Here is a 12,413-nt window from a genome sequence, read left to right as displayed (position 1 = left end):
GGACATGGGATTTCCTGCCAGCAGCATCTGTGGCGTTACAAGAAACTCCTCCAGCTGAAGCGCTGACTACTGGACAGAGGGTCCAAGACCTCCGCCCCACAACCACGGCAGTTCCGGAGGACCAGGGTAAGGAGGTGGCGGTCAAGCCCCTCAAAAAGCCTCTGTCCCGGGTGAGTCTATCACATTGGAATGTGGGGTTAAGGTGATGATTGGGGGTGTTGGATGGTGGTGATCGGGGATGTGGGGTGAAGATGATGACTGGGAATGTGGGGTGAAAATGATTGGGGATGTGGGGTGAAAGTGATGATTGGGGGTGTTGGATGGTGGTGATCGGGGATGTGGGGTGAAGGTGATGATTGGGGATATTGGGTAAAGATGATGATTGGGGTGAAGGTGAAGCAGATAGATGAGATGGGTGAAGCAGATCGATGAGACGGGTGAAGCGGATGAATGAGACGGGTGAAGCGGATCGATGAGTCGGGTGAAGCGGATCGATAAGACGGGTGAAGCGGATTGATGAGTCGGGTGAAGCGGATCGATGAGTCGGGTGAAGCGGATCGATGAGTCGGGTGAAGCGGATCGATGAGTCGGGTGAAGCGGATCGATAAGACGGGTGAAGCAGATCGATAAGACGGGTGAAGCGGATGGATGAGTCGAGTGAAGCGGATGGATAAGTCGGGTGAAGCGGATCGATGAGACGGGTGAAGTGGATGGATGAGTTGGGTGAAGTGGATGGATGGGTTGGATAAATGAGAAAGGTGAAGGGGATGGATGGGTCGGAGGAAACAGATAGGTGGGTAGAAAGGATGGGTCAGGTGAAGCGGGTGGATGAAGCCACACCTCCCAACATTTTGAGATGGGAATGAGGGACACCTATTAGCAAATGTATGTAGGCATAGGACACACCCCCTGCCACACCCCCTTAAAGGAGAATTATACGTTAAAAAAAAAAAAGGAAGATTAGTTAACCCACAAGTACTTTTTTTATTACTATTATTCCATTATACTGGTTTTGAAATTTACAAATGCAGCAATTTAGAAATTGGATGGAAGGTTTAGCACTGGGAAACACATTTTGAAAGATAAAAACTATATGGATCAGACCGGAATGAGGGACAGAGGGACATTGCTCCAAATCAGGGACAGTCCCTGGAAATGAGGGACAGTTGGGATGTGAAGCTGAGGGGTAGGAATGACAGGCTGGACCACCCAATGAATCCAGTGATGAGATGACTGGGCTGACCTGGGAGGATGATCTATCACCATGACAGAGGAGGAGGAGGAGGATGAGGAGGGAGGTTAGGTGACCCAGATTAGGAGGACATCTGAGGACATGATGTGAGGGAATTGTGAGGACTACAGAGGGGAACTAATGACCGACTAGTGAAATCTCCAATGGCCTCCATCTGGGGGGAGGGGTGAGCACAGTACGATCTGTATGTGATGACAGCTGGAACTCATAGATCCACAGTACAGTCACAGCAATGTCTTCTGATCCCGGAATATCCGTGTCCCGGTGTATCATACTGCGCACACACACCGACCTCCTCCTCTCCCTCCCTCCATCTACACTCCCACACAACACAAAATGGGAGCGCGCACACCTCTCTGCGCAGGCGCCGAACATTCTTACGTCCCCCGCAATTACCAGTGACAGGGGCCCCTCCGCACATGCGTAGCACAGTGGTGGGTGGAGCCGGGAAGTGTGGGCCGCGCTTGCGCACTGCACTCTCGGAGTGTGTCGGTGGCTGGACTTGCACTAGTGAAGAAGAGTTGAGGCAGGGGGACAGAGGAGCGCTGGGCAGGACTCGTATCTAATGCCACCACCACAGACACGGCGCCTCTCCACACCCCCGTCTCCGCTACACTCCGATAGAAGTCCGCCGCCCCCCATCTACTGACCGGAGCCCGACCTTCTCCGCTCACCGCTCCTATCCGGATTATTTCTTTTTTGCTTTAAAAGCGTTGTTGGCCTGGAAGGCGAGGAGGAGGAAAGATATTAAATATTTAGGAGGTTTTCCTAGGCTGGAGGAGAAGATGAACAGTAACATCATGTATGCCAGCAGGAAGAGGAGAAAACCCGTCCAGAAGGCGTAAGTCACCGACCTTCCCACAGGGGCCCCACAGGGGACACTTCACCATACGAGCCTACCAGGGGCCCCTCATGTATAGAATCCTTACAGGTGACACCAGGGGCCCCTCATGTATAGAATCCTCACAGGTGACACCAGGGGCCCCTCATGTATAGAATCCTTACAGGTGACACCAGGGGCCCCTCATGTATAGAATCCTTACAGGTGACACCAGGGGCCCCTCATGTATAGAATCCTCACAGGTGACACCAGGGGCCCCTCAGCATAGAATCCTTACAGGTGACACCAGGGGCCCCTCATGTATAGAATCCTCACAGGTGACACCAGGGGCCCCTCATGTATAGAATCCTTACAGGTGACACCAGGGGCCCCTCATGTATAGAATCCTCACAGGTGACACCAGGGGCCCCTCATGTATAGAATCCTCACAGGTGACACCAGGGGCCCCTCATGTATAGCAGCCTCACAGGTGACACCAGGGGCCCCTCAGCATAGAATCCTTACAGGTGACACCAGGGGCCCCTCCATGTATAGAATCCTCACAGGTGACACCAGGGGCCCCTCATGTATAGAATCCTTACAGGTGACACCAGGGGCCCCTCATGTATAGAATCCTCACAGGTGACACCAGGGGCCCCTCATGTATAGAATCCTCACAGGTGACACCAGGGGCCCCTCATGTATAGAATCCTTACAGGTGACACCAGGGGCCCCTCATGTATAGAATCCTCACAGGTGACACCAGGGGCCCCTCATGTATAGAATCCTCACAGGTGACACCAGGGGCCCCTCATGTATAGAATCCTCACAGGTGACACCAGGGGCCCCTCATGTATAGAATCCTCACAGGTGACACCAGGGGCCCCTCATGTATAGAATCCTCACAGGTGACACCAGGGGCCCCTCATGTATAGAATCCTCACAGGTGACACCAGGGGCCCCTCATGTATAGCAGCCTCACAGGTGACACCAGGGGCCCCTCAGCATAGAATCCTTACAGGTGACACCAGGGGCCCCTCCATGTATAGCAGTCTTACAGGTGACACCAGGGGGGCCCCTATTGCATAAAATCCTCACAGGTGATAGCAGGGGCCCTTGTCTACAGGGGACACCAGGGACTCTTCCTGCATGGAGTCTCGCAGGTGACAGCAGGGGGGGTCGGCGGCTTTCACATAGGAGCCTCACAAGGGACACCAGAGGCCCCTGATGATCAAGTGTAACCTGCTAGGCTCCTATGTAGCAGGGGCCCCTTCTCTCCAAGGGATCGGGGGAAATTTTATTTGTGTGTGTGTGTATATATATATATATATATATATATATATATATATATATATATATATATATATATATCTGCAGCATTTTTTGTATTTGGGTAGAGATAGCAGTTGTGGCCAATTTCAGAATAAAAACACAAAAAGTTGACTATATTAATCAAATTAAAGAACCCCCCCAAATATATATGCAAACAAAAGGGATAGAAACACATTTCTTCCATTCTAGTTGTCCCTTTTGGGGCAGGTTCATATTCCAGGCTCTATGGGCAGTGGGCAGTGTGCTCGCTTTTCTAGACAAGTGCAATCAGGGGACATATTTTAGGGAGTTTTTTTTTTTTTTCTAAAAGTCCATTTATTAATCTACAATGGACTAAAGGGAATCTTTTACCCTATTGTTGGAATATACAGTGTGCACAGCTAGTTATCAACTGATGAGATCTGCCAGCACAGACAGGGTTAAAAAAAAAAAAAAAAATATATATTTTTTTTTTTTTTTTTTAATATATTACACACACTCTTCCGAAAGCTTCCACACTTGTTTACATTTAAAGGCGTTAGAAAAAAAATGTAGAAAGTTTTTTTGAAGAATCTATGTGTGTGTGTGTGTGTGTGTGTGTGTATATATGTATATGTGTGTGTATATATGTATATATATATATATATATATATATATATATATATATATATTACACACACACTTCTTCTTTTTTTTTTTTTTTTTTTTTAAATAAATATATACATACACACACACCTTTCCAGCACCCTCATTACATAGAAGGGGGGAGCCAAGTCTGATTGTTTAAGCAAGTTAAAAAGTAAGCAACCATTTTTTTTTTTTTTCTCTTTTGTTGTGCTGTGTGAATGGGAACATATAACAAAAATAAAGAGGGTGAAAAAGTGGAAATCTGCTTTAAAGTACATTATATAGATGGCTAGACTTTTTTTTTTTTAATATGTATAGCGTAGGAAGGGGTTAAAACCGATGTCATTTAAAAAAAAAATGTTTATCCTCCGAGTTTTTTTTAAGGAGATTTCCCTTCATCTCCTGTCCTGTGGATTCAGTAAGATGTGAGGGACAGTTTCCCTTTTAGTAGTTCCTGGAACATTGGAACATTTCTCCTCTCTTCCTGTTCTGGTGGCCACTCCAGATGTTTCGTTCCCCATCACTTGTATTGCCGGTGATAATTAGAGAGAGAACATCATTGTAAGAAGGGGGGTTCAAATCCCCCCCCCCCCATCCAAGTAAATGAATAATGTTTTGCCTTTAATTATATCAGTGATCATGAAATAGTTTTGTATTTACACCAACAGTTCTGTATGATCTCCATTAGATGTACTCAGGCCTGCATACAAATGGATTAGATATATTAGGTCCTCATTTTACATACTATTGGCTCACCCTGAACCGTTGGTGGAAATAAAGTTTGTCATGTACAGTGACAGTGAAAATGGTATCTTTGTGTGTTGGTGTGTGTGGTCATGGTCTGATGGGTGGGGAGCATGTGTCCCTGACCTGAGTCTGTCACATAGCACTGACAGCTAGGACACCGACTATCATAATGACTTGCCTACAGCTTTGCTGCTTCAAGATGTGATTCACTCTGGTGACATGAAGTTAGAACTACTTAGAGCAAGTCTCATCTTACAGCTAGAGATGAACAATACTCGCTTGTATTTGCTGTTGTGTTTCCACATTTTTTATATAATGTTTCACCCCCTAATCCTTGCTTTGCCTATCAAAGTAAAAGTGTTTTTTTTTTTGTTTTGCAGTTGGGAATCTTCTTCATAAGAAATACATACATACATACATACATACATACATACATAAATTTTTTTTATTCTAGTCCCCTATTTTAGTAGCCATAATTAAAAGATTCCCAAAAGTTTTGGGTCTGTATACAGATGTGAGGTCTTTATGGTGACTTTTAGATCTCCATTCTAATGCTGTGCGTATATAACAAAGGATAATTGGATCATGTTTAATTGTAGAAATCCACCTTATATAGTAGGTTTGTGTTTCTTTCTAAATTGGTTTAGATTTTGGGTCTGGCAATTTCAGAAAAATAGAACCCTGTTATTTTTATTTTTTTTTTAATTATTTATTTATTTTTAGTATTTCGTAAGTCTTTATTCTGAGCTGAAGGATCCTACTGCGTATGCAGTATTGCGATGAACCATCTTGTTATATAATAAGATCTTGAGCAACACCTTGGGAGATGGTGAGGGGTTAATGTTTACAAGCTGCACTCTAGTGGAAATAACATGGAGTGAGTGGTCATATACATTACAAGTGCCCCTTAATTTAGGAAGGAAATAAGGCATTACTGTATGGATATATGAATCGTTAACGTGGCCAGAAACAGATTACTCTTGTGCTGTAAATACGTAATAGGAATTCAGCGATGGGGGCCATGTTTGCTTATCCTCCAATAGAAGCTTATTCTAAATGTATTGTGTTTAAACTACAGAAGCACTTGACAGTTTAGAACATTTTATGTGTTTTGGTCGGGCTGCTCCACCCCTTATTGTTTGTAGATGAATTTTTCCTTCTTTCCTTTTCACAAGTGCTACTACCATGGCATATCATACCTTCATTTTCTCTCCTATTTTAATTCTGGTGGTTCAGTCAACCACAGCATTTTTATTTTTTTTTCCACTTTTTTTTTCCCTGAGTGTTTTGAAACTGCAGACCCAGATATTATCTGTTTTGTCTATCTCATGTGGTCAGCCCTTTTCACTGCAACATCCTTGTCTGCCATACTTGATAGAGGCGTTGACTCCTTTAGTCAAGGACTACACAGATGACTTTGTGGAAGCTATTTTTTTTTTTTTTCTAATATCTTAATTTTTTGAGACTTACAAAGTAGTTGTTCAAAGCATCATACATCATTGTCACCTCTTGCATCTACTCTGTTTGTAAGATATAGAAATGATATATATATTCTATCTATCTCTGTGAAAAAGTGTTTGCCCTCTTCCTGATATTTTTTTAAATTTTTTTTTTTTTGCATATTTGTCATACTTAGAAGTATTGTGTGTGTGTGTGTGTGTGTGGTTGTTTTTTTTTTTTTTTTTTTTTTTTTTATTTGAGACTTACAAAATAGTGAGCTGTGGAGGGGCGGAGAGGGGCTGTCTCAGCGGCTCGCTGATACTGCCATCAGTCAAGGAAGCTGGCGGATCCAGACCTTGGAAGTCGGGATGACGCGCTGCCTCGACTGATAGCAGTGACGTCAGCAGAGAGCGGACTAAAGACCGCTCTCCGCTGAAAACGGGTCACAGGAGTGCAAAACGAATTGCACTCCTGTGACCCAGAGGAGAAGCCCAGCATAAAAAGCTCAGACTGGACTTCTCCTTTTAAAGCACTCAGATCATCAAACACATTTTTATTATTACACAAAGATAACCCGAGTAAATACTAAATGTAGTTTTTAAATGATGGTTTCTTTTATTAAGGCAAAAAATCTGTCCAAACCTGCCTGGCTTTATTTAAAAAAGTATTTGCCCCTAAACCTAATATAATAACTGGTTGTGCCACCCTTGGCGGCAACAACTGCAATCAAACGTTTGCAATAACTGGCAATGAGTCTTTCACATTGCTGTGGAGCAATTTTGGCCCACTCTTCTTTGCAGAATTGTTTTAATTCAGCCACATTGGAGGGTTTTCCAGCATGAACAGCCTATGTAAGGTCATGATACAGCATCTCAATTGGATTTAAGTCCGGGCTTTGACTAGGCCACTCCAAAACCTAAATTTTGCTTTGTTTGAACCATTTGGAGGTGGACTTGCTGTTGTGTTTCGGATTATTGTCCTGCCTCCCAAGTGCACTTGAGCTTGAGGTCAGGAACTGATGGCCGGACATTCTCCTTTAGGATTTTCTGGTAGCGCTCAGAATTCATGATGCCATCAATTATGGTAAGTCCTGAAGCTGCAAAGCAGCCCCAGACCATCATGCTACCACCAACATGTCTGACTGTTGGTATGATGTTCTTGTTATGAAATGCTGTATTAGTTTTATGCCAGATGTAATGGGACGCACATCTTCCAAAAAGTTACATTTTTGTCTCATCAGTCCACAGAATATTTGCCTAAAAGTCTTGGGGACAATCAAGATGTTTTTTTGTAAATGTGAGATGAGCCTTTATGTTCTTTTTGGTCAGCAGTGGCTTTGGCCTTGGAACTCTCCCATAGATGCCATTTTTGCCCAGTCTCTTTTTTTTTTTATTGTTGAATCATGAACACTGATCTTACCTGAGCCAAGTGAGGCCTGCAGTTCTTTAGATGTTGTTCTGGGTTCTGTTATGACCTGCTGGATAAGTCGTCATGCACTTGAAGTAATTTTTGTAGGCGGTCTACTCCTGGGAAGGTTCACCACTGTTCCAAGTTATCTCCATTTGTGGATAATGGCTCTCACCGTGGTTCACTGGAGTTCCAAAGCCTTAGAAATGGCTTTGAAACCCTTCCTAGACCAATACATGTACATAACTTTGTTTATAATCTGTTCTTGAATTTTTTTAGATTGTGACATGATGTGTGGCTTTTTGTGATCTGTTAGCATGCTTCACTTTGTCAGAACAGCTTCTATTTATGTGATTTCTTGATTCAACAGGTCTGGTAGTAAGCAGCCCTGGGTGTGGCAAGTGAAATTAAAAATTCCAAAAAAATGTGGTTAATCATAGTTCATTCATGATTCACCATCAGAGGGGGCAATTACTTTTTCACATAGGACCAGGCAGGTTTGAACAGATTTTTTTCCCTTAATAAATTAAATTTTAAAACCTGCATCTTGGATTTACTCGGGTTATCTTTGTGTAATATTAAAATGTGTTTGTTTGATGATCTGAATCATTTAAGTGTGAGAAATATGCAAAAAAAATAAAAAATCAGGAAGGGGCAAATACTTTTTTCACAGCACTGTATATGTGTGTGTATACACAATCTCACAAACGTGAGTACACCCCTCACATTTTTGTAAATATTTTATTATCTTTTCATGCGACAACGCTGAAGAAATTACACTTAGCTACAATGTAAAGTAGTGATTGTACAGCTTGTATAACAGTGTAAATTTGCTGTCCCCTCAAAATAACTCAACACACAACCATTACTGAGAATATTGATAAGAGCAAAAAACATGGACTTTAGAGGCACACCGTAATTTTAACCACTTGCCACCCAGACCAATTCTGACATTTCTCTCCTACATGTAAAAATCATATTTTTTTTTGCTAGAAAATTACATAGAACCTCCAAACATTATATATGTTTTTTTAGCAAAGACCCTAGAGAATACAATGGAGGTTGTTGCAACTTTTTATCTTGCACGGTATTTGCACAGCAATTTTTCGAATGCGTTTTTTTTGGGAAAAAAACAAAACAGTAAAGTTAGCCCAATGTTTTTGCATATTGTGACAGATGAAGTTACGCGGAGTAAATAGACACCTAAAATGTGATGCTTCAAAATTGCACACGCTTGTGGAATGACGCTAAAGTTCGGTACTTAAAAATCCCCATAGGCGACGCTTGAAATTTTTTTACTGGTTGCATGGTTTGAGTTACAATGGAGGTCTAGGACAAAATTATTGCTCTCGCTCCAACGTTCATGTTGATACCTCACATGTATGGTTTGAACACCGTTTTCATATGTGTGCCGGGACTTACATATGCGTTCGCTTCTGCGTGCGAGCATATGGGAACAGGGGCGCTTCTTTTTTTTAGTTTGACGCTTTTTTGAAAAAAAAAAAAAAAAATTTTGTTCACTTTTATTTTTATTACAAGGAATGTAAACATCGCTTGTAATAGGAATGACATGACAGGTCCTCTTTACAGTGAGATATGGGATCAATAAGACCCCACATAGGCTGGGAAGCCTGAAGTAAAAAAAAAAAAAATAAACCGATCATGGCCTCCCAGCTGAGGCGGCGCTGTGTTTTTTTTGTTTTTTTTGTTTTTGTTTTTGTTTTTTTTTTTTTTTTTTTTTTTTTTTTAATGCAGGGGCCAGGCGTGACGTCATAACATCGTGCCTGGCCTTTGACAAGCATAGAGACTCCGGCGACCATCTGGTCCACCGGAAATCTCTATGATCAACATCTGGGGCCGGCGGATCCTGTCTCTGACTCACCGATCGTAGCAGTGAGTCGGTAGAAGCACCAGAGGGCGGCGGGAGGGGGGGTGTCCCCTCTCGCCTCCCGTAAGTATGATCAAGCGGCAGAACATTGTAGCAAAAAGTGTAATTTCTTCAGTGTTGTCACATGAAAAGATATAATAAAATATTTACAAAAATGTGAGGGGTGTGTACTCACTTTTATGAGATACTGTGTGTATGTGTAAAAAAAAAAAAAAATATATATATATATGTAATAATAATATTATTTATTATATATATATATATATATATATATATATATATATATATATATTCCTAAATGGCTTAAAAAAAAAAATGCTCTAAATGAGCATTTTGTTTTCTGACAAGAGAACTGGTGTTTTTCTAAGCTCACTGTGCATGGACCCAAAAGGTAAAAATATATGAAGCTGTAGAATATTTTCTTCTCCACACTACGCTATTTCCTGTGTTCATGCTGTACTCCAGGGGTCTCCAAACTGGGCCAGGTGTGGCCCTTTGCTTGCCTTTTTATGGCCCTTGAGGGCACTATTCCTTCCACTGATACTAGGCACTATTCCTTCCTCTGACACCAGCTAATGGGGTATTATTCCTCCCACTGACACCAATAATGTCCTTTTTTTTTTTTTTAATCCCACTGACCACCAAGCCTGTGGCATTCACACCCATCGTTGCCAGTGCATTTTCTACTCCCACTGGCCATAGTCCAGCCCCCCTAAAGTTTGAAGGCCAGTAAACTGGCCCTTTGCTTCGAAAGTTTAGAGACCTTGCTCTACTCTAACTCAAATTTATGAGTACTCTATGTGGCTTCTCTGTGAAAGTGTTCTTAGTAGAACTTTTTTTCCCATAAAAGCAGCTAATATTTGTTTTGATTTGTTCTGTTTAGCATATTGCACACCTGGAATGTTGCTACCTGTGATTTGCTATTTAGTTCTGGTGGTTGTGTCATGAGGTCTTCTCCTTGGCTGCTTCATGTGTCCTTTTCTTTTGCAATTACTATAGGTTCAAATTGGAGCATGTGTATATGACTACTAAAATGCCTCACCCCCCCCCCTTTTTTTTTTCTCTAGTAGAACTGGAAGATGAATAATGTAAATAGCAGAACAATGAGGTTATGAAATAGTTGTGAAATGTACACACATATTTTGTCTATAGTTTAGAGACTGCATCCATTCCAGGCTCAGATTACATACAACCAGAGCCTGGAAAGAAACCCGTGTGTTTGTTTTTATTTATTTATTTTATTATTAAAGGCACAGTTTAAAAGGAAGCTGTATAGTGGATTTCTTTGTATGCACTTTCAATAGAAGAAAAATATGGATTGATGGATTTTTTTTTATTATAAGCTTTAGTAATATTATTGGCTCTGATTAACACATTGGACAAAAAAATTGTTAAAAAATAATGCTTGTAAATTGACAGCTGTGACCGATATATCCTTTTATCAACATATACTTCTTCAGAATCTGGTTCTTGTAATTTGAATAAAAGAAGAATTAAAGGTGTATAAAAGGTGATTAGCACAGAATTGGACCCTGCTCTTGATGCGTCACTTTCATGTATGTCTTTTAGATTGTGATCTTTGACTGCTCATGTCTCCTGAGCCCCTATAGATTGCAAGCTTTTGCTCCATGTCTCGTGTCCTACCTTTCTTTTCAAATTCAAACTCTTGATCTTCATGATTCACCTCTCTCATATTCTTTGGATTGTAAATTCTTTCTGCTTGTGTCTATTCCCTCCACCCCCCCCCCCCCCCCCCATCCTTTACGCATTTTTGCATTTTATTCTTGAGTTGTTTATATTTGTGATTTTTATAACCAAACCGGTTGTCATTAGATGTTTAAAGTATAACAATATTTTAACGTGTTAACTGAATTGTGATATAATGCTATACAGTACGAGACTCAGACGGGTCTATAGATAGTCTCCATGAATTATCAAATTCAATGTGTTTCGTGCCACCGTTACAGACAGTGGTGGGAGTGTTGCATGTTGGTGCATGTAGGATGATACTACTCAGGTAGTCTCATCGTGATGTTTAGAGATCTTGTGCAGTTTTCTGTGTGACGGTACTTGGGAGGGTGGGCTGACGGGAACATTTCAAAACATTGTAATTTAACTCCATCACTTTAATTTGGATGCCTTTGCAAAACAATGAATATAATGAGGGGATGGAGACCATTCACAGAGTTTATAATGCGAGTCATGATGACTCATCTAGACTTTGTGGATCCCCTTTTATAAGGGAAAACAAATATTTGTGTGTGTTGGTTCTCCTTCTAAATATTTACTTCAAAGTCTATTAAGTTAGGAAACTGTTGGTATTTAAACGGACATTAAAGGTTCAGTTTTTATTTTTTAAAAATAACAAACAAGTCATACTTGCTTCCCACTGTGCAGTTAGTTTTGGAGATCGTGCCCACAGAGATTTGGGGCTCAGGTAAGTAAAACGTGGGCTGAGGGGGGGGGGGGGGGACCGGAGAGTGCAAGGTGTTTTGCATAGGATGCATTAAGGTGAAAAAACACGAAGCCTTACAACCCCTTTAACTTTATAGTGATACTAAAGGTTTCTTTGACATTAAAAAAAAGTCATACTTACCTCCACTGTGTAGCTCATTTAGCACACTGTGGCCCCGAACCTGGTCTTCTGGGGTCCCTCGGCGGCTCTCTCAGCTCCTCCCCGCATTAGATAACCCCCTGGGAGAAGCGGGGGTTACCTTGCAGGCACACTCCTGAGTCCAGCATTTGGCATCCATAGACGCCGAATAAAGGACTTGGCCCTGCCCCCCAGCGGCCGCATCCTTGGATTTGATAGCGGGAGCCAATGGCTGCGCTGCTATCAGTCTATCCAATCAACAGCCAAGAACCCCCTAAGCCGAGAGATGGTGCGTCCCCGTTGGACAGGTTCGAGGGTTCAGGTAGGT

General features: G+C 42.0%; 1 protein-coding gene across 2 annotated transcripts in view; it reads left to right on the top strand.

The window, feature by feature from the left end:
* The first annotated feature begins 1,685 nt into the window (after positions 1-1,685).
* AHR (aryl hydrocarbon receptor) overlaps positions 1,686-12,413 on the top strand; it is a 190,810-nt gene continuing 180,082 nt past the window's right edge. The window contains exon 1 of one of the 2 annotated variants that reach the window (XM_073630081.1): positions 1,686-2,093. In XM_073630081.1, coding sequence (XP_073486182.1) covers positions 2,038-2,093 — 56 coding nt within the window. In that variant the 5' untranslated portion in view covers positions 1,686-2,037. The remainder of the gene's footprint in view (positions 2,094-12,413) is intronic. The other variant, XM_073630080.1, reaches the window with a different exon arrangement.

This window comes from Aquarana catesbeiana, linkage group LG05, assembly GCF_042186555.1.
Source record: "Aquarana catesbeiana isolate 2022-GZ linkage group LG05, ASM4218655v1, whole genome shotgun sequence".
Lineage (NCBI taxonomy): Eukaryota > Metazoa > Chordata > Amphibia > Anura > Ranidae > Aquarana > Aquarana catesbeiana.
This window is presented reverse-complemented; position numbering and strand designations above follow the sequence as displayed.